Below are 22,839 nucleotides of genomic sequence, written 5' to 3' on the forward strand. Positions count from 1 at the left end.
TGTACGCGGAGGGACCTGGAGAGAAGCTGTCGCCGGCCTGTCGCTAGCACGCTCACGTGTGCTGGTGACAGGCCCCTTCTGCAGCCCGTGAGTACGGGCCATAAGAGAAAGATCATGGCTTCAACGAGAAGCCAATGATCGAGGCTGCAACTAAACTGTGTGTGCGCTTGTGTGACATCTAGTGGTTAAAAAAAAAAAACATATAAAAGTAAAAATACACATTTTATACTACATTTTACACTTTGTAAATTAAATAAAAATAAATTAAAACCTCCTTCCCCACTCCCTTGCCCTCCTCCCCCCCCCCCCCCCCCCCATAGTTACAAAAATAAAATACTTGTAAAAATAAAGATGACAGCTTTTAAAAAAAATACATAAATAGTTAGGTTAGGGACACTGCTTTTTTGTATGGCATGAGGATATATTACGGTTATATTTGCAAATAAAGGCTTGCAATTATTGATATAGTATCAGCGCTGCGTAATATGTTGGCGCTTTATAAATACAATAAATAAATAAATAAATAAATAAAATAAATAGTATAAAAACCACTAAACGAAAAAAATACACCTTTATTTCCAAATAAAATATTATTGCCATGCATTGTAGTAGGGACATCATTTGAATGTTGCAATAAATGGGACAAATGGGCAAATAACATTTGTGGGTTTTATTTACAGTAGCATTGTTTATTGTAAAATGATAGTGGATTGAATTGGAGAAATAGTGTATTTTTTCATTTTCCTCAAGTTTTCCCTTTGAATTGAATAGAGAATAAAGTAATTAATGAAAAAAAATATCACCCCAAAGATGCCTAATTTGTGGGGAAAAAACAAGGTACAGATCATGCATAATTTGTGGGGGAAAAAAACAAGGTATAGATCATTTCAGAGTGATAAGTAGTGATAAAGTTTATTGCTGAATGAAAGGGAGAAGTGCTGAGAGGTGAAAAATGCTCTGGTCCATTAGGGCAGTGACCTGCAAACTTGGCTCTCCAGCTGCTAAAGGACTTACGAGGCCAAAATCTGCCCCCAAAACGTAAAAAAAGTTAACTACCTGCATGACTTTGTAAGGCACGGAGGACGCCGTCCGTTCTGCCTGGTCCCCTCTGCTCAATAGCCCCCCGAAAGGCTGCGACCCCACGGTCCGGGTCGGTTTCTGCAGCCTGCATAAAGATGGCCGCCGGAGCTGGCCACGGCTGCGCAGTCCGCATAGCCGCTACTGCGGCTGCGCAGCTCTAGGGCCAACCCCCCGATCCACGTAACAGGCAGCGTGGATCGGGGGGTTGGCCCTAGAGCTGCGCAGCCGCAGTAGCGGCTATGCGGACTGCGCAGCCGTGGCCAGCTCCGGCGGCCATCTTTATGCAGGCTGCAGAAACCGACCCGGACCGTGGGGTCGCAGCCTTTCGGGGGGCTATTGAGCAGAGGGGACCAGGCAGAACGGACGGCGTCCTCCGTGCCTTACAAAGTCATGCAGGTAGTTAACTTTTTTTACGTTTTGGGGGCAGATTTTGGCCTCGTAAGTCCTTTAACAGCTGGAGAGCCAAGTTTGCAGATCACTGCATTAGGGTAAAAACCCTTGGGGGTGAAGTGGTTAAAGGACAACTATCGCGAAAAATTGTAAAACAGAAAATACATTTATATAAAATCTAAAGGTCTAGCAAAGTAAAATGCACTATAGATTACTGTACCTTTCTCCTATGTTGCTGTTGTTTACAGTGAATAGTACAAATTTGACAGATCTGACAGGTTTCGGACTAGTCCATTTTTTATGGGGATCCTTAGGTGTTTCTTCATTTACAAAAAGCACTACCTGAATGGCAGTTGCTCAGTACAACTGCCAAAATAGTGTGCATGAAGGGAAGCTGGCCAGCATCTTCGTATAGCTCCTTTACAGGGACTGCTTTTGAAAAGAATAAAAGAAACACTGAGAATCCCCCATGAACAGATCGACTAGCCCAAAATCTGTCAGATCTGTCAGATTTTTACTACCTACTGTAAGTGACAGCAATATAGAAAAAAAAGGATTTTACACTGCATTTTGCTCTAACATTTTCTATTTTCCACGATAATGGTTCTTTAACATCTGATTCCATTTTTTTGCCTTGAGAAAATGTACACAAACAGGCATTTATGAATATACGTGTGATCTAATATTACAGCAAAAGGTTTTGATTCAGGATGATACAATTTATTGGCAAACTTTAAAAAATAAAGCATAAGCTTTGATAGATTGGTGGATTGATGGAAACTTAAATGGTACAATACTCTACTGCTCTACTGTTACTCATAATACAGACAACTTTTTTTAATATGTGTGTGTGTGTGTGTGTGTGTGTGTGCGTGCGTGCGTGCGTGCGTGCGTGCGTGCGTGCGTGCGTGCGTGCCGCAATCACGTGAAAATGCCTTGACCGATTTGAACGAAACTTGGTATACAGATCCTTTACTACCTGGGATGATATGTTCTGCGGGTCTCACGGCCCCCCTGCACACGTGGGCGGAGCTACAAACAGCCAATCAGATTTCACCCATTCAAGTCAATGGAAAAAATGTAAAAGGCTGCCATTTTCACAGTAATCAAGCCAGAGTCCCCACACTTGGCACAGTTGGTCACTTGGTGACTGAGGTTACAAATCCAGGAATAGTGGGTGGAGTATAAAACAGCCAATCAAATTTCAGCCATTCATTTTAAATGGGAAAATGTAAACTTCAGCCATTCTTAGACTGTTAATCACAGGGTTCTCAAACTTGCCACAGTTGGTCACTGGGTGAATACGATTAAGATTCAAGAAATTGGGTGGAGCCTACAACAGCCAATCAAAATTCACCTATTGATTTTCAAGGGGAATATTTAAACTGCTGCCATTCTTACACTGTTAATGGCAGAGGCTTCAAACTTGCTACAGTCGGTCTTTGGGTGACTGGGGTCCAAATTCACAAAAGGGGCGGGGCCACAAACAGCCAATCAGATTTCCTTGGTGGATAAGCTGCTTCCATTCACACATTTTTGATGCCAGGAACCTGAAAGCTCACAAACTTGGTCATTGAGTGACTGTGTGTCCAGGTTACAAAAAGTGGGCGGAGCCAAAACCAAATTTTACTAGGAAAATATAAACTGTAGCCATTCTTACACCGTTAATGGCAGTGTTCTCAAACTTTGCACAGTTGGTCACTGAATGAATGAGATTAATAATTTGGAAGGTAGGTGGAGCCTTCAACAGCCAATAAAAATTCACCTTTCGATTTTCAAAGGGAATACTGAAGCAGCTACCATTCTTATACTGTTAATAGCAGATGCCTCAAACCTGGTACAGTTGGTCACTGGGTGATTAGGGTTCAAATTCAGAAAGGGGGCGGAGCCACAAACAGCCAATCAGATTTGTTTATTTTTCAATGGGAAAATACAAAGTATTGATACCAAGGACCCCAAAGATGATAAACTTGATAACTGAGTGACTGTATGTCAAGGTTAGAAAAAGTGTGCGGCGCCAACAACTTAATTTTTTACATGGCAGGGTTCCCAAATTTGACACAATTGGCCGCTAGGTGATTGGGATTAATATTCAGAAATGTGGGTGGAGCCTTAAATCAGCCAATCAAAATTCACCTATTGATTTGCAAGGGGAAACATTTACATTGCTACTATTCTTACACTGTTAGGCCTGAAACACACCAGAGGAGTTTTTCTGAGCGTTTTGAGTTTTTAAATCTGCTGCTAAGGTTATCCTATGTGTCTGTGCACACTGGAGCAATGAGGTTTTGTAAAAAAAAACCCATAGCATTACATTGGGAAGAGGTTTTGAAACCTCTAAAAGCTCTTCCCAATGTAATGCTATGGGGTTTTTTACAAAACCTCATCGCTCCAGTGTGCACAGACACATAGGATAACATTAGCAGCAGATTTAAAAACTCAAAACGCTCAGAAAAACTCCTCTGGTGTGTTTCAGGCCTTAATGGCAGAGATCTGAAACCTGATACCGTCAGTTATTGGGTGATTGGGGTCCCAATTCACTAAAGTGGGTGGAGCCACAAACAGCCAATCAGATTTTTTAGATTGATTTCAGCCATTCTGTTATTGGCAGGGTTCTCAAGCTTGACACAGTTGGCCACTGGGTGACTGGGACTAATATTCAGGAAAGTGGGTGGAGCCTACAGCAGCCAATCAAAATTCACCTTTTGATTTTCAAGGGGAATATTTACATTGCTCCCATTCATACACTCTTAATGGCAGAGGCCTCAAATCTGGTACAGTCAGTCACAGGGAGACTGGGGTTTAAATTCTGAAAAGGGAGTGGGCCAAAACAGCCGATCAGATTTGTTTAATTTTAATGGTAAAATGCAACTTATTGATGCCAAAGACCCCACAGCTCATAAACTTGGTAATTGAGTGACTGTATGTCAAGGTTAGAAATAGTGGGCAGAGCCAAAAACAATTAACTATTTACATGGGAAAATATAAATTGCAGCTATTATTACACTGTTAATGGCAGGGTTCTTAAACTTGACACAGTTGGTCACTGGGGGACTAGGATTAATATTCAGAAAAATAGGTGGAGCCTACAAGAGTCAATCAAAATTCACCTATTGATTTTCAAGGGGAATATTGAAACTGCTGTCATTCTTACACTGTTAATGGCAGAGGCCTCAAACCTGCTACAGTCGGTCATCAAGTGACTGGGGTTCAAATTCACTAAAGGGCTAAAAGCTCACAAACAGCCAATCAGATTTGCTTTTTTTATATAAACTGCTTCCATTCACACAATTTTGATGCCAGGAACCCAAAAGCTCACAAAATTGGTCATTGAGTAGTGACTGTGCATCAAGGTTACTAAAAGTGGGTGGAGTAAAAAACAGATTTTTTTGAGAAATTGTAAACTGCAGCCCTTCTTCACTGTTAATGGCAGGGTTCTCAAAACTTTGCACAGTTGGTTATTGGGTGACTGGAATTAATATTCAGAAAAGTGGGTGGAGCCTAAAAAAGCCAATCAAAATCACCTGTTGATTTTCAAGGGGAATATTAAAATTGCTACCATTCTTGCACTGTTAATGGCACAAGCCTCAAACCTGGTACAGTTAGTCATTGGGTTCAAATCCAGAAATGGTGTGCTGACCTGGACCTCTTTACCTTGATGTCAAATCCAGAAATGGGGACAGAGCCACAAACAGTTTAATTTCTTGGGAAAATACAAATTATTGATGCCAAGGACCCCAAAGCTCACAAACTTGGTCATTGAGTGACTGTATGTCCAGGTTACAAAAAGTAGGCGGAGCAAAAACAAAATTTCACTTGGAAAATGTAGACTGCGGGCCTTCTTACACTGTTAATGGCAGGGTTCCCAAACTTTGCCCAGATGGTCACTGGGTGACTGAGATTAATATTCAGGGAAGTGGGTGGAGCCTATAAAAGCCAATCAAAATTCAAATGTTGATTTTCAAGGGGAATATTTAAATTGCTGCCATTTTTATACTGGTAATAGCAGATGCCTCAAACCTGCTACAGTTGGTCATTGGGTGACTGGGGTTCAAATGCTGGAGAGGGGCAGAGCCACAAACAGCCAATCTGATTTGTTTAATTTCTATGGGAATATACAAATTATTGATGCTAAAGACACCAAAGCTCACAAACTTGGTCATTGAGTGTTTGTGCGTTAGGGTTAAAAGAAGTGGGCGGAACCAACACAAGACAAATACATACCCGGGCAACGCCAGGTCATCAGTGGGTGGAGACAAATACAAATTTCACTGGGAAAATGTAAACTGCAGCCATTCTTACACTGTTAAGGGGGGGGTTCTTAAACTTTGCACAGTTGGTCACTCAGTGAATGGGATTAATATTCAGAAAAATGGGTAATGGCACAGGCCTCAAACCTGGTACAGTTGGTCATTGGGTGACTGGGGTTCGAATTCAGAAAAGGGGGTGGAGCCACAAACAACCCATCAGATGTTTTCATTTCAAAGCAAATTATTGATGCCAAAGACTACAAAGCTCACAAACTTGGTCATTGAGTAATTGTGTGTTAGGGTTAGAAACAGTGGGTGGAGCCGACACCAGCCAAATACATACCCGGGCAACGCCGGGCAATCAGCTAGTATATATATATATATATATATATATATATATATATATATATATATATATATATATATATATATATATATATGCACATACACACCAGTATATGTACCATCAATCCATCAATATCAATCAAAATAGCATCAATCACTGTAATTTTCAAGTAAGCACCCATTCATTAAACTGTGGTGTTAGTTCTTTGAAAAAAAAAAAAGTTGTCGTTTTCTGTTTACAAAATTCTGCTCAGTCACCATTTGAATATTTTGTATTTTTCAGTAAAAAAATATGCAACTGTTAATTTCAAATAGTTACTAGTGTGCTCCCCAAAAACTTTTTCCAGTTTTTGGATTTATTGAACTGTGCACAGGTACCACTCAAACCATGTGCAATTTTTAGTAAACAAAAACAAAAATTGTTTGATTGTACTTAGTTGTTGATGTGTTTATAAGCTCTGCAAACAGTTTTTGAGTTTAATTAATACAGCACAGCCACCATTCAATTCCAGTCCAAGTTCCATTAAGAATATTCATAAAAAATACTAATTTGATTACACTTATTATAATTTTACTTTTCTTCCCAGAAATATTTTCCAGTTTCTGTGTTTAATTCTGCACAGTCATTAATCAATTACTTACCATAAAACTCCATCCCTGGCCAGGCCACCAAATAACACCAAAAAGGTCCATTCCCAAAACTAAACTACCAAAAATAGAGGTTGTTATTTGCAATATACATCAACCCCATAAAAGTTCACAAGACTAAAAATGTAACTTTTATTATGCAATCTTATAAAAGCAGTCCCAAACCAATCCTAATAAGTAAAATATACAACAGGTATCATCTGTTTGTGGATGGAGAATCATATCATTGGCAGAATCATATCAGAAGCAAGCTGGGTCAATGACCAGGGGCGTAACTAAAAATCATGGGACCCCCCCAGCAAAACTTTGATGGGGGCCCCCGATGTTCACACCCCTTCCCTTGCCTCCCCTTGGTGACCTTCATGGCCTTGGAGCCCATCTCACAAAGGTCATAAACAAGTATGCCCATCATGATCTTCACACACATAACCCGTGTAGCCACAAAACACCTGATCTGAAGTATCAAAGAAAGAAAGGTTAGTAGGTGGGGGCCCCCCTGCAGTTGCAGGGACTGCTTCCCCTTAGTTACACCCTTGCCCATGACTGTGAATTGTGGACTTATATCTGCCAGATGGTTTGACTTTGCATGTGAATTGTTTACAAATGGTGTACCCAGAGGGCCATGCAACACACAGAGGTGCCCAAAGGGCCAAAGAAAATTGACTTCATTGACTGGATAAACATCGGCGTATGAAGATGGCTGTTGTATTTTAACCATCAATGTTAATTGGTCTGGGACTGTTTTTGTGAGATATGTAATAAACGTTAAAATGTATCTGTTCAAGATTGTCCTAAAAACCCCACTGTTTTTATATGATCTTCAAAATAAAAATCTGAGCTGTAAACATTAGCGTAACCTCTTCACCCCAAAGAGGTTTTTACCATAACTGACAAGAGCGATTTTCATATTTCAGTGCTTATCCCTTTCATTTGCCAATAGCTTTATCACTACTAATCACAATGAAATGATCTATATCTTGTTTTTTCACCACCAATAAGGCTTTTTGCGGTTGATATTTGTTTTCAGTAATTACTTTATTTTCTATGCATTTTAAAGGGAAAACCAAAGGAAAAAAAATTGAAAAATACACTATTTCTCCAATTTTATCCCCTATAGTTTTAATATAAGCACTGCTACTGTACATAAAACCCACACATTTTATCGGCCTATTTGTCCTGGTTATCACAAGATTTTAATTATGTCCCTCGTACAAAGTAGGGTGACAATATATTATTTGGAAATAAAGGTGTATTTTTTCTATGTTGTGTTTTTGTTTTACTGATCTCACGTGCACACTCGCAGGAATACACATGGGAGCGCGCACATGCACGCGCACAGCGGCAGCAGCGCTGCTTAACTTATAAAAACATCCTGGAGCCGTTAAAAGGCTCCAGCAGGACATTTTAATATGCATGCTTGTCCTTAAGTGGTTAAGCATTAAGAACTTTTTTCTAAACTTAGCTGTTGAGAAGCAAACCTCTCTTTCAGTAAATACACACAGTTGGATCCACTACAGGGTCCCTTTAAGTATTGCTGGTTGGCAATAGTATTTCACTTATTAGTTAAGCTGGGATTTGTAGACTAGCTAATATACAATTTAATATTCCTATAAAAATACCACAAAATGAGTAGCTAAAGCTTGCTACATGTCATAAAAATATCTTTAAAGAATGTTGGTTTAACATTAATCCACAAAACCCACAAATCATCCAAAACCATTAATTGCTCTTTCAGAAGCACTGAGGTCTTGCATACAGCCATAAATTCAATTCAATTCAAGCACTTTATTCTCATTGTGTATGTACAACAAAATTACTTTTCATGAGAGCCCCACATTCCATATAAGGAACATAGTGATAGTAATAAAGGTAGAAATAAAGGCGTTATACAAGTATGCCATTGCCAGGTATTTCAGGTATTTAAACAATTAGTACACAGTTTTAATTATTCCAGAGAAGATTCAGAATTTAAAGGGGCACTAAGGCGAAAAATTGTAAAATTTAAAATATGTACAAAAATAAACAAAGAAGAAGTGCGTCTTTTCCAGAGTATAATGAGCCATAAATTACTTTTCTCCTATGTTGCTGTCACTTACAGTAGGTAGTAGAAATCTGACAGAAGCAACAGGGTTTGGACTAGTCCATCTCTTCATGGGGGGATTCTCAGGGATTTATTTATTTTCAAAAGCACTTAGTGAGTGGCAGTTGCTCTGTCCAACTGCCAAAAAACTGTGTAGCGAGCAGGGAAGTTGGCCAGCATCATTGTTTAATCCTTTTTAGGGAATATGTTTATAAAGAATAAAAGCCTTGCTGAGAATCCCCCATGAAGAGATGGACTAGTCCAAAACCTGTTGGTTCTGTCAGATTTCTACTACCTATTGTAAGTGACAGCAACCAAGGAGAAAAGTAATTTATGGCTCATTTTACTCTGCAAAAAAACTTACTTCTTATTTGTCTATGTTTGTACATATTTTACAATTTTTCGCAATATTGCCCTTTTAACAAGTTTATGGCAGCTGAGGAAAAGCTAGTTTTAAGTCTGTTTGTGTGTATGCGGATTAATTTAAAAGGTCTACCTGATGCAAGGAGCTCAAATAGGGCGTTTCTAGCAGGGATGGTCATAGTCAGTCAACTTGGCTACACTGGAACTACGCGTAGTTTTACGCAATTACGCTTCGCCAAACTATGGCTTCGAAATCAAATATTCGCTTCGTATGCATTTCGTAGACTTCGCGTTAAAATACGCAATTATGCGTAGTGCGAAGCGTAGTGTATGCGGATTCTTATGCCCGCATGCAGAAAATTTTACGCATTAATTCCTCTGTAAATGCTTATACCGGGAACTCTTCTATTCATACATTCCCCTTTCCAATGCGTAAATTTGTAAGCATACAATCGCAAGCTCAAAATTAGACGCGAGTAACGCATTTGTAGTTCACTACGCAATACACATGTTAACTACGCATAGTGGGCGTAAGCTACGCATAGCGGTACTTCGCTACGTGTAAATTCGTCAGCGTAGTTTTGAAACTTCACCTACAAACTACGATGCGTAGATGCGAACTACGATGCGTAAAATCGCACTGGCGTAGTTTCTGCTCATCCCTGGTTTCTAGGGGTGAGTGTTGTCCATGATATTGCCTTTGGCCCTTCTCATACTGCGAGTCTTATACAAGAATTCCAGTGATGGCAGTTCAATGATTTCTGCTGCTTTAGCAACTCACTTCAGGTCTTTTCTAGCAGCCTTGGTGTAGCTGTTGTACAAGACTGTCATGCAGTTGGTCAAGACGCTTCTATAGTGCATCTGTAGAAATTAACCAGCAGCTTCTGTGGAAGGTTTTGCGCTCTATCCCAAGAATGAGTACTAACTGGAAATGACAGCCCACAAGCTGATTAAAGAGCACTATATTTCAGCTGCATTCTGCAAAGAAGTGGTAGAGATGCACTGTCAGCTAACGTGATGCAGAGAAATGTCTTCATAACTCTACTCCTTATATTTGACGTCCCATTCCAGAAAAATATTATAGTTGTTTCTAACAGTGCAGTAACCGGTTTGAACCTCTGAAGTCATCATGAGATTGACCCCCCCCCCCCAGGTGTCCAATTACCTCCTATAGATCTATGGGATATATTCCTATATTCCTTGTAATCGGGATAATGTACGTACAATCTTACCGTACATTATTACTGCAGAGGAAAATCAATTTTTTCAATAATTGGTTTGATTTTTTTGTTTTTTCAAATAATACAATAATACAGAAAGTTGCCAGAATTGAATTAATTACTTTGCATCTAGCAGGTAGTAGTAACCAACATGAATACAATTTGTCTCTTTTTAATATTGTGAATATTTATAAATGAACACTTATTTTTAATGTTGTTTTTAAATGTAATGTTGTGCATTTGTGCATTTACATTGGCTTGCAAAAGTATTCGGCCCCCTTGAAGTTTTCCACATTTTGTCACATTACTGCCACAAACATGAATCAATTTTATTGGAATTCCACATGAAAGACCAACACAAAGTGGTGTACACACGAGAAGTGGAACGAAAATCATACATGATTCCAAACATTTTTTACAAATAAATAACTGCAAAGTGGGGTGTGCGTAATTATTCGGCCCCCTTTGTTCTGAGTGCAATCAGTTGCCTATAGACATTGCCTGATGAGTGCTAATGACTAAATAGAGTGCACCTGTGTGTAATCTAATGTCAGTACAAATACAGCTGCTCTGTGACGGCCTCAGAGGTTGTCTAAGAGAATATTGGGAGAAACAACACCGTGAAGTCCAAAGAACACACCAGAGAGGTCCGGGATCAAGTTATTGAGAAATTTAAAGCAGGTTTAGGCTACAAAAAGGTTTCCAAAGCCTTGAACATCCCACAAAATGCAAAACGCTATGTGTGGCAGAAAACTAACACTGCACATCACTCTGAACACACCATCCCCACTGTCAAATATGGTGGTGGCAGCATTATGCTCGGGGGGTGCATCTCTTCAGCAGGGAGAGGGAAGCTGGTCAGAGTTGATGGGAAGATGGATGGAGCCAATTACAGGGCAAACTTGGAAGAAAACCTCTTGGAGACTGCAAAAGACTTGAGACTGGGGCGGAGGTTCACCTTCCAGCAGGACAACGACACTAAACATAAAGCCAGGGCAGCAATGGAATGGTTTAAAACAAAACATATCTATGTGTTAGAATGGCCCAGTCAAAGTCCAGATCTAAATCCAATCGAGAATCTGTGGCAAGATCTGAAAACTGCTGTTTACCAACGCTGTCCATCTAATCTGACTGAGCTGGAGCTGTTTTGCAAAGAAGAATGGGCAAGGATTTCAGTCTCTAGATGTGCAAAGCTGGTAGAGACATACCCTAAAAAGACTGGCAGCTGTAATTGCAGCAAAAGGTGGTTCTACAAAGTATTGACTCAGGGGGCTGAATAATTACGCACACCCCACTTTGCAGTTATTTATTTGTAAAAAATGTTTGGAATGATGTATGATTTTCGATCCACTTCTCACATGTACACCACTTTGTATTGGTCTTTCACATGAAATTCCATTAAAATTGATGCATGTTTGTGGCAGCAATGTGACAAAATGTGGAAAACTTCAAGGGGGCCGAATACTTTTGCAACCCACTGTATGTATACATAATTTTTTCAATGGATTACATTAAATGTTTGATGTATTATTCAAGCAGTGTCCTCTTCTGCCTTCTTTCTCTCTTCATTTTGTAGTGGGCAGCTGCTACCTGACTAGCAAATCAAGTCATCTGGTTGCATATGTACATAACCACTGTTAAAGGACCACTATTTTGAAAATTGTGAAATTTACAGTATGTGTGTACATATAAAAATAGGAGGTACATTTCTCTAGATGAAAATGCAATATAAATCACTTTTCTCTTATGTTGCTGTCGCTTACAGAAGGCAATACAATTCTGACATGACTGACAAACTTTGGACTAGTCCATCTCCTCTTGGGGGTTCTCAGTATTTCCTTTATTCTACAAAAACATTCTTTGAAAAGAATCTATACAAACATGCTGACTAACCTCCCTACTCGCTTTTACATTATTTTGCAAGTTGGACTGTGTAAATGTCATTCAGTAAGTGCTTTTGAAAGTAGAGGAAAACCCTGAGAATTCCTCATGAGTTAATGGACCAGTCCAAAACCTGTCAGAGTTTTACAACCCATTGTAAGTGACAGCGACAGATCATTCTGTTAGATATACCGGTACTTTAAATAATGGCTAATGAAGCCTTCATAAAATCAATGATAAATAATTATTAGATACTATTAATATATGTTTTTACTATTCAGGGGTGGACTACTGTGCGCAGGGAAGGCATGACTGTGAGCATATCTGCGTGTCTACGGCTAATTCCTATCAGTGCAAGTGTCGGGATGGCTTTATACTCAATCCAGACAAGAAGACCTGTTCACGTAAGTTTCACTTATACTAAATCTGTGCTGCCAGGTAGTTATGGAGTGACACTCCAGCCCCACCCATACAATGTCTTACTGCTCACTAAGCCACACCCACTGGCCAAATGTCATCATCACTAGTCATGTGGTATAGAGATGGGAAGTTCGGATCTTTTCAATGATCCGGATGATTCGAATCGGATCATTGAAGAGATCCGGATCTTTGATCCGAATCTCGGATCATTTTACTACCGGAAGCATTCGGGGGTGAAATGAACAGCAGGACAGGTCTGTGGACAGGAGAAGGGGAGGGAGTGGACACACAGAGAAGGGGAGAAGATGCACAGAGGGCAGGGAGTGGACAGAGAAGGGAGGAGGGACCAGCAGAGAGCAGAAATGTTTGCACGTAATACCTACATGCTGAAGTCATATGCTTTACATATATTTCACCTATATGTTCATCTGTACACTTTGAAAGAAAAGGTCGCACAGTGAAAGAAAGCATTCCCAGAAGTGAACTGCAGCTGTTTAGTGCCGAGTGCAGGAGGATCATATTGCCTTTCAATCACACTGTCTGCAAAGTTACTGAGCTGTGCTGAGCCAAACGTTTCCAATGTGATCACTGTGCAGCACTACGGAACAGCCAGCCTATAATGAGCAGCACGTTATAGCCAGTATGTGTGCTCTACCCATATCTGGCAGTGGCACCCGGCCATGTCCCCTCTACCTCTCTCATCTACCTGTGGCTGCAAGGCTGGCTCCCCTCCAACTCAGCGATCCATCCCTGCTCTGCTTCCAGGACCCCGCTGCCCGCTGAGAGGGGGCGTGTCGCTCCTGGTCCCGCCCCTTTTGCGATCCGAATCACTCATTTTGATGATTCGGATGATCGACTCATAAAATAGATTCGGATCAAAGATCCGAATCGTTCATGATCCGGACAACACTAATGTGGTACCCCTTCAGTCTGGTTGGGACTCACAGCTAGTGAAGGACTGTACATTCACTTTATTAATTTTCTCAATACCGTGAACTATCAAAGAGGTCCTTTTTGGACCCCTCAAATTTCATTTAAAGTGGACATAAACTTTCCACACAATATTGATCCAGAAATAATTACTTCTCCATCAAAGCAGCCTATACAACAAATTTACCCAGATATTGTGCTGGAGATTTCCTTATCACATGACTCCCTTTCATCTTCAGAATCGGATTCAGATTTGTTCACCAAGCACGGTTGGGTCATGCCTGAAATTGGGTTTGGCACATGAACAGCTCAGAATGGTAAGAAATAGAAACAATAAATCGTGAACCAGAAAAAAAGCAAGACAATGATAATAGCGGCTTAGCAAGAATACTGTATAACACAGAGGAACAATAATAGCAACTTTAATATAACACAGGAACCTTTTAAAACCTATTTACATAAATATATTTTTAAGCTGATTCCTCCCACCCGGTTCCCTACCTAACCTAACAATATACTCCTCACTACATACAAACCTCCTACATACTCACCTACGGAGGTCTTCTACTTCATGTGACCTCCCCCTCCCAGGAGACTGTATATTCCTGACCGAAGTGCTGGGATTGATTATTACGGTGTATGGCCACCTTAAATATGATTAAAAATGTAATCGCATTCAGAAGAAAATAGATGTCTGTGCTGCTGGCATTACTAATTTATGTCCTGTGTCTTTATAACAGGTGTAGACTTGTGTGCGATGGGGCGGCATGACTGTGAGCAGATCTGCGTATCTACAGCCACATCTTACCAGTGCAAGTGTCGTGCTGGCTACTCTCTCAATCCCGACAAGAAGACTTGTTCTCGTGAGTCTGACTCCTCAGGGGTGTGGTATTGGGACAAGCTGGTGGAATTTATGAAATCAACTTTGAACCGGAATTGATGTTTCCACATGCAAATGTATTTTTGGGAACGTGCTTTGAAAAATCAAAGCACAGGATTCTACATTGCACTTTGTGGTGGGTCATGAGACTATTATCAGTGGAACTTGGTGTATTTTCTAAACCAAGGATGTGGAACTCCACTCCTTAAAGCTAATGGGAATTGAAAAAAAAACCCAGAAACTTACAAATGGACAGGGAAGGCTCTGGGTCCTATAGAGCAGAGTTCCCCAACCCTGTCCTCAAGGCCCACCAACAGTACATGTTTTGCAGAAAACCACAAACATTCACAGGTGAGGTAATTAGTGTCTCAGCAGAGCTGATTAACTACCTCTGTGGATTTCCACAAAACATGCACTGTGGGTGGGCCTTGAGGACAGGGTTGGGGAACACTGCATAGAGCCTTCCCACTCCTCTCCCGGTGCCCTCATTCCAGCGATGTGCCCCCCGTTTGAATCCACCAGTGCGGGAGGCTTCAGAGGCCCACATGCTCCTAAAGACGAGCTGCTCCATACTGCACATGCGCGAGACAGCGTGGTCGGGCATGCGCAGAACAGAGCAGCCCGTCTTCGGAAGCACTAAAGCTACTTAAGACAGATACTTACCTATGGAGGGTAAGTATGCAGCAGTCGCCCAAGTTTCCCAGACCAGCAGAATGCTGGTAAATGTAAGCACATGCACACAATATGCACACAGGTTCACCAGCTCTGTACAGCAGTGCAAAATCCATGGTGCATTGAAAGTGTAAATATGGTTCAGGGGACAGGTTAGGAAGAATTTACCATAAATAATGTAGCTTTGTACTTCTCAGACAGCACACCATACTTGCTTCAATGGACGTGCTAGGTCTAGTCCGTGGGGCTAGCACAGACTTAGTATAGACCAAAAAGAAATAATGACCTGCACTGGCCGTATCTTAAAGAGAACCCGAGGTGGGGTTCTGACAATGCTATCCGCATACAGAGGCTGGTTCTGCCTATACTGCCCAGCCTCTGTTGCTATCCAGATCCCCCCTAAGCCCCCCCTGCGCTCTGCTATCCCCCATAAATCACAGCCGCGCTGTCGACACGCAGCGTGTTGCAGCGGGCTGTGTTTATCTCTGTACTGTCAGTCTGCTGCTCCCCCCGCCTCCCGCTGATTGGAGGGAAGGGATGTGGGCGGGGACAGGAGCTATGCAGGAGGCGGGGGAGCAGCTGAGACTGACAGTACATAGGTAAACACAGCCCACACAGTGCGGTTGTGATTTATGGGGCATAGCAGAGCGCAGGGGGAACTTAGGGGGATCTGGATAGCCAGACCCATCCTCTGTATGCGGATAGCATTGTCAAAACCCCACCTCGGGTTCTCTTTAAAAAGCAGGTATTTATTCACCAAAATATGTGAACAAAATGTAGCCAAAACATCCGAAAGCCTCAAGGATGTGATTATAGCTCAGTGGTATTTATAGCTCTCAGCTGCATATAAGTAGATAAAGGCATCTTCCAGACGTGGGTTATGCCTACATTGCAGCCCAATCTGCCCACACAATGAACAGTTGCAGTTTCGAACGGATAAACTGTTCTTCGTCAAGTGATAGCATGCCACTAATACCTGCACAACCTCTATTTATACTCCTCCCCCTACCTGTAGCCAATCACCTCGCAGGCGGACCTAATGGGGAACTGTGGGCAATTTCACATCCATGCACATACCTGTAACTTCAAACAGCGCATCCCCGACGCACAGTATATCCAAGCCTCGCTTTGAACCTATGATCATGTGTACAAATCGCTGCATCGCAGTATGTCCACAAACATGCACAGGTGGGGTAATTAGTGTCTCAGCAGGGCTTACCTGCTGAGCCATTACCTACCTCTGTGGATTTCTACATAACATGTACTGTTGGTGGTCCTTGAAGACAGGGTTGGGGAACACTGCTCAAAGAGACACTGAAGCAAAAAAAAAATAATTATGATATAATGATTTGTATGTGTAGTACAGCTAAGAAATAAAACATTAGGGGCAGAGACATAAGTCTAATATTGTTTCCAGTACAGGAAGAGTTAAGAAACTCCAGTTTTTATCTATGCAAAAGAGCCATTGAGCTCCACGAATTTCAAAGTCGACGAGAGCTCTGTCTTCTGAAGCTTGTTATCTCAACTGTCAGTCGTAATTTCTTTTTCTCTCCAGAGGACAGGTCGAAAGTTCAGTGGGTGGCTCTGTAAAATCATTTAAATTGCTGAGTAGTGTGTAAACTGCAAATATTAGGGAATGATTCAATGTTATAAAAAACACTATATAACTGAAAATAAAAATATGAGAATATTTTCTTTGCTACCATGTTCTAGTAATTATTCGTACTACACAAACAATTCATTATATATTTTTTTTTTTCGCTTCAGTGTCTCTTTAAGCCTTTATTCCTAATTTTCTTTGTTTTGTTTACACAGAGGAGGTCCGGAGGGCTGTACAGACGGAAGACCCCTGCAAATGTGAAAGCCTTGTTGCCTTCCAGGGGAAAGTGAATAATTACATTGAGTCGCTGACTAAACAACATATCCTTTATATGCAATTTTCTTCTAGCAAACATTTGCTGAGGCAGGTGGGCGATATGTTTTGAAGGTGGGGTCTCTGAGAGGCCGTCCTAACACAAAGCCTCACCCTCTTCATCCTCTCAGTGTATGTGCCATGGTTAGCGGCTCTCTGTGTTTATAAGTTCTGCTGTGCTAAGGTTGCCTTCAGCATCACATGATCTAGGCTCAGAATTGTTACCTTCACTGTTCATAGGTAAGTATTGTACCTATTAGGGTGAGAAACATAAAGACAGGTTAGGCTAAGGTTAGCATGAGTGTTCAGTTTCTTCTCGGTTCGTAGTTATACTGTATCTTCTTTGGGAAATGTAACTTGATTTAGAATAAAGTACTTTATTTACAGGGCTTCTATAACAAAAAGCTGTAGCTTGTTAAATGGATGTCTACACGTACATATAATGTGTACATTTGTTCAAGAGTAAATTACAATGTAAATTACTTATTTCCTATGTACTTCAGCTATACCTTTTTTTGCAAATGATATGATCATGACCCTTAGAGTATTCCGCATACTACCATCCCGAACCTCCTCAATTACATCATTCATTACATTAAAGATAAAAGCGATTTTGTATCCCCTAATTTACCTCAGGTATGGAGCCTAGCCAATTCCCTGGGTTTATAGCATCGCAATACTTACCTCAATACTTGGGGATTAATCTAACCAAGGAAGGTACCAGGATTTGTGTAGTCACTCCTCTTCATGTACTGTGGGTCCTACAACCATGGACCCTTGGCCAACATCCAAGTGCAATCGTAATCCAAGAGATTGGTCTGCACTCTGCACACTACTCTGTTTGTTTAAGCCAAATTTATTGCTCCCCCCTCGTGACAATGGTTTGGGGATATCAAATAAAACCCTTTATCAAGGCATGTCAACAGTGTCATAAGTATGAGGCACTGACACTGCTGACATGCCTTGAGAAAGGGGTTGTATTTGATAGACCCGAAACAATTGTCGGATTGGCCATGGTGGAGGCAATAACAAACAAACAATCAAACAGAATGGTGTGCTGATCAATCTTGGATTATGATTGCACTTGGACAGTGGCCAAGCGTCCATGGTTGTAGGACCCACAGTACAGGAAGAGAAGTGACTATACTCCTAGCTTAATGGGACAAAGTCCCTATATTATTGTTTGAATTCATCCATTCTGTGAAAATATCTTGCTAAGGATAATATACCTCTTCTGAGTTTTCCAAATCCCTGTTCGTATAGCAGATTATTCATAATCTGCAGAGGGCCTGTCATAAATTTCTATGGGCCGGGAAATGCCCGAAATGTAAGCACACTATCCTAATAAGCCCACGCGAAGAAGGAGGCGTCGATTCCCCCAGATTCTCACTATACTACTATGCCATCTATAAAGGGTTTTTTCCAGGCTCCCTTGTGGTTCCAGTTGGAGTTGGATCTCATTGCTCCAATTCACCTCAGAGGTCTAATGTGGAGTATGTTTTTCAATTATAAGTCCTGCAAAACTCACAAGACATTTGATGCAACTATGGTTTAAGTTTAACTTTTACATCCAACTCCAGTCTAAACCCTCCCAGATGACAGAGATATTTCATAACCTGAACTTTGCACCAGGTCTCAATTCCACAGCGTTTAAATGGTGGTTGGACTGTAGTTATTAGACTAGGCAAATTTGTTACAGCTTTCTAAATTATGTTCCATACTCAATTGTCCCGGAACCATCATACTCCCCCCACTGAACTCCATCAGCCCTGGCAGATTTTTCACTGCTTAGCCTCCCTTAAAACCACTGAACCCTCCATTTCATACTTTTGGTTTAAGACTGTAACGATTGTGTAATTCTTTCCGTGGTCAGCGCACAGGATGCGCGCCGACACTGCGGAAATCCTCCACAAGCGTATAATCTGAGAGAACCCAGCTGTAGAGGGGAATTCCTGCCGGCAGATGGAGCTGTGGAGTGCAGAGGAACAGATCCTCTGCAAAGCCACAGATGCCAGATAGGAATTGTATGAGGGGAAACAATGCAGGGCAAGATAGCCCTTAAAGAGAGAGAGCTCAGAGAAGGGGTGTATGTGTGTCCACCAATCTAGTCGCCATCCAGCGACGATGAACACACAACCGTGAAGATCAGGTAGGAAAGCAATCGCAAGAGATGGCGATTGCTAACAGCGACACAAGATTGAATAAGCACAGAGAAGGAATGTATGTATGCCCACCAATCTAGTCGCCAACCAGCGACGGTGAACACACAACAGTGGAAACCAAGTGAGAAAGCAATCGCAAGAGATGCGATTCCCAATGAGAATGAGCACAGGGACAGAATGTATGTATGTGCACCAATCTAGTCGCCAACCGGCGACGGTGAACACACAACAGGAGAAACAAAGTAGGAGCGCAATCGCGAGAGAGGCAATTGCCAGAAGTGACACAAGACTGAGCAGGACAGAGCACGAGAGTAGCAAAGGCACAGCAAACAACAATGAGAAGATAAGGAAAATAACAAACGCTAGCTAAACGCGAACACCGCACTCATTCACAACAGCGAACGCGTTTACAGCGTGGTCTCCACACGATAAGCGCAACAGAGACAAGCACTCCACCCTAACCAACCAACGACACACAAACATGAAATAGAGAACGCGAATGCTTGCTTAATGGTTACCTCACCGAGCCTACAGCAAGCATTCAGACAAGACAGAGAGAAGGAGCAGCCAGCAGCAACCGCAGCTCTGGCCTACACTCCCAGACAGAGTACAAAAGGAACCACCGCTGCTACTGCTAGAGCGAGTGCGACCTGGACATACAAACGAACAGAAACAGGAATAGGTCAGATAAGATCCAACGCTCTTCCGCCAGAGCGAGTGCGATCTGGGTTCAGGGACAGGACAAGAAGGATCCACTGCTCTTTCCACCAGAGCGAGTGTGAACCAAGTAGGGAAACAGAGTTAGCAGGATCCACTGCTCTTTTCCACCAGAGCAAGTGTGATCCAAGTACTGAAACAGAGCTAGAAGGATCCACTGCTCTTTCCGCCAGAGCAAGTGTGATCCAAGTACAGAAACAGAGCTTAGCAAGATCCACTGCTCTTTCCGCCAGAGCGAGTCTGATCCACACGGCAAAACAGACAGAAGGAGTAACCAGTAGCAACCGCCGCTACGGTAAAACTCCAAGACAGAGACTAGAGAGATCCACTGCCGCTAACGCTAGGGCAAGTGCGACCCAGGTTCTGGACCAAACGATTCAACATCGCCAACCGCTGGCGACAGTGCAATCGCAAGGACAAACAGAAGACAGAACAGGCAATACAAATAATACAACCTGACTGTACTAGAGGGATGCCTAATGCAATCCCCAGGAATACTCTAAGATATGTTTAGCAAACAATAGCGAGGCTGACACTCCAGGAGTGTTTTAGCAGTAACAAACCATGATGACCAGCAAAGGATTGTGGGATCACATGGTATTTATGCTGCAAGCCTTCAAGGGAGGCGACTAGGCAATTTGCATAATCAGTATATACAAATTCCTCAGCAGCAGAACAGGTCTGAAGCTTGCAAAGCAAAGACAGGTCTATTATCCAGAGACCTGCATCCCACAGACTAAGGGCCTTTTTCCACTAGCCTGCGATTTGCGACTGACTGCAAATCGCAAGGTACATTAAACTAATGGAAACTGCAGCAGCAATTTCCATTAGTGCGATCCGATTGCGATGCGATTTTGGTCAAAGCGCAATCGTCGTCCTGCTGCGTTTTGTATGCGATTGAGCTAGACTATAATGAGTATAGTAGCTCAATCGCAATCGCAATCGCAGGTGGAAATTGAAATGCGATTGCGATCGCAATCGTAATCGCGATCGCATTTCATAGTGGAAAAGAGCCCTTATAAAGCGGAATATAACTCTGCATTTCAACTTTGCTCTAAAACATTATTTACAGTATATTATATACAACCAGCTCATTGGACAACCTTGGCTTTCAACCCATCCTGTTATCCCAATGGCTTTTGCTACTCGGACTGCCTCTTCTACCACTAACTATCAGGTTTAACCTCTAACATTTATCTCAGGTTTGCTTAACAGAAGCAGCTCTACGTGAATAATGCTCATTGGTATATGCTTTTATGTGCTACATGTTCGTAATTTGCACTTTTATGCTATAGTGGGAATTTAAACTCACTTGTGAACAATTTTACAATTTTGTGGTGATTAACTTATGTCTAGATTTCCTGGACAACACTTGAATTTCTGTATGTGTTTTGGTATTTATTCTCAAAAAAAAAAAGTGAAACCAAAGCCTCACTTCTTCTCTGGCAGCACCGAGAGCACCTGAACCATATGACTTGGCACATGTTGTTACGTCACACGTGCCTCAGTAATCAGGGGCCATGGCGATTGGCTCCTGATCACTATGATCGCTGGCCGATCATAGTGATCAGTGAAAGCAGCGGTGGTAGGAGGGGAAGAAGAGGATGGCAACTCACCTTCCTAATGTTCCCCAAACGATCAGCATTCCCCTGCCGAAAAATTGCTATGGTCCAAAAGGGGAACAGCACCTGCAGTGGTCAAGTAGTTGAAGAAAAGAACAATATTTGTAAGATGGGCAACCTGTACCACACCTTGCAAGATAGAACAGATGCATACGTCCTTAAGTGGGCATTCTGGATAGACTTTAAAGACTCACAAGGGCCAAAGATATGGTAAGGAGATCTTAGAAACCACATTGCACCCCTCCCTGGAGATTGGCATAGGCTATTCATTGGTTTTTGACCATGGTGGTAAGTTTCCATGGTTTGTTGCCAAAGGGAAGTAGGGACTGGGGTTCCTTTACTTCCTCACCTCATTTCTTGCTTACCTAAACTCTCTTTTCAGATACTGTCTCAGGCTGTACCTATACTTTTATCCATTGAGCTATAACAACAACTTGCTCACTGAAGGTTGTCGAAAAATTGTTTGCATGGACCGCCCATCCACATGGGTTTATGTGCCTGTTCTATAGAGAACCTTTCATGCTCAGATCTATCTCAAATCTTTGCTACGGCACCCATTTTGGGGTATGCGTTTAGTATTGGTTATTGGATCTGCCTTGATGGCTTCTCTAATACAGCCTGTTTATTGCATATTATGGATGTTGGTGTACTGTCGTATGTACCATGACAAAGTACCTGTTGCCGAAGTACAATTTTCTTTCTTTATTTTAAAACTCAATAAAAAAAAGGTTTAATACTAAAATAGTTGACTGCAGCAGTAAAGCAAAACACTTTTTCCCTCTTAGACACATTGCCAGTTAAACCAGAGTCAGGACTCTCTGGAGTTCCAAAATGAAGCACTGATTTTGTGATAATTGCACATGTTCCCATATATTAAATCAAATTAAGAAAAATATAAAATGTAATTTTTGGTACAGAGTGTGTATGAAATATGAATTGCGCTCTTCTGTATTTCACAAACTAGTCTGACTTTTCCGTAACCACACGCCACTAGATGACCTTACTAAGAAACTGAAAGTCTATGAAGGAAGAAGAAACTGAATAGAACAATATGGACGTTATCGTTTATGGTGCAATAATCTACGCTTTGCGCATTACCTGTGATGTTTATTGTTCAATTACTATACAGTGGGATCCCAATGCAACTATCAATAGACAAGGTTAAAAGAAGATATTCAGAAATATACAAGCAACTATTTTTTTTTTTATATTTACCCCCCCCCCCCCCCCCTAGAGTTTGTGGAATGTATGTAGACTGAGACTCAGA

The 22,839-nt window shown here is 41.6% G+C and overlaps 1 protein-coding gene across 1 annotated transcript in view; it reads left to right on the plus strand.

Moving 5' to 3' along the window:
- MATN3 (matrilin 3) overlaps nt 1–22,613 on the plus strand; it is a 53,334-nt gene extending 30,721 nt beyond the window's left edge. The window contains exons 3-6 of the mRNA XM_068233260.1: nt 12,539–12,661; nt 14,348–14,470; nt 16,975–17,079; nt 22,564–22,613. Coding sequence (XP_068089361.1) covers nt 12,539–12,661; nt 14,348–14,470; nt 16,975–17,079; nt 22,564–22,613 — 401 coding nt within the window. The remainder of the gene's footprint in view (nt 1–12,538; nt 12,662–14,347; nt 14,471–16,974; nt 17,080–22,563) is intronic.
- Nucleotides 22,614–22,839: the final 226 nt, after the last annotated feature.

This window comes from Hyperolius riggenbachi, chromosome 4 (assembly GCF_040937935.1).
Source record: "Hyperolius riggenbachi isolate aHypRig1 chromosome 4, aHypRig1.pri, whole genome shotgun sequence".
In the NCBI taxonomy this organism is placed as follows: Eukaryota; Metazoa; Chordata; class Amphibia; order Anura; family Hyperoliidae; genus Hyperolius; species Hyperolius riggenbachi.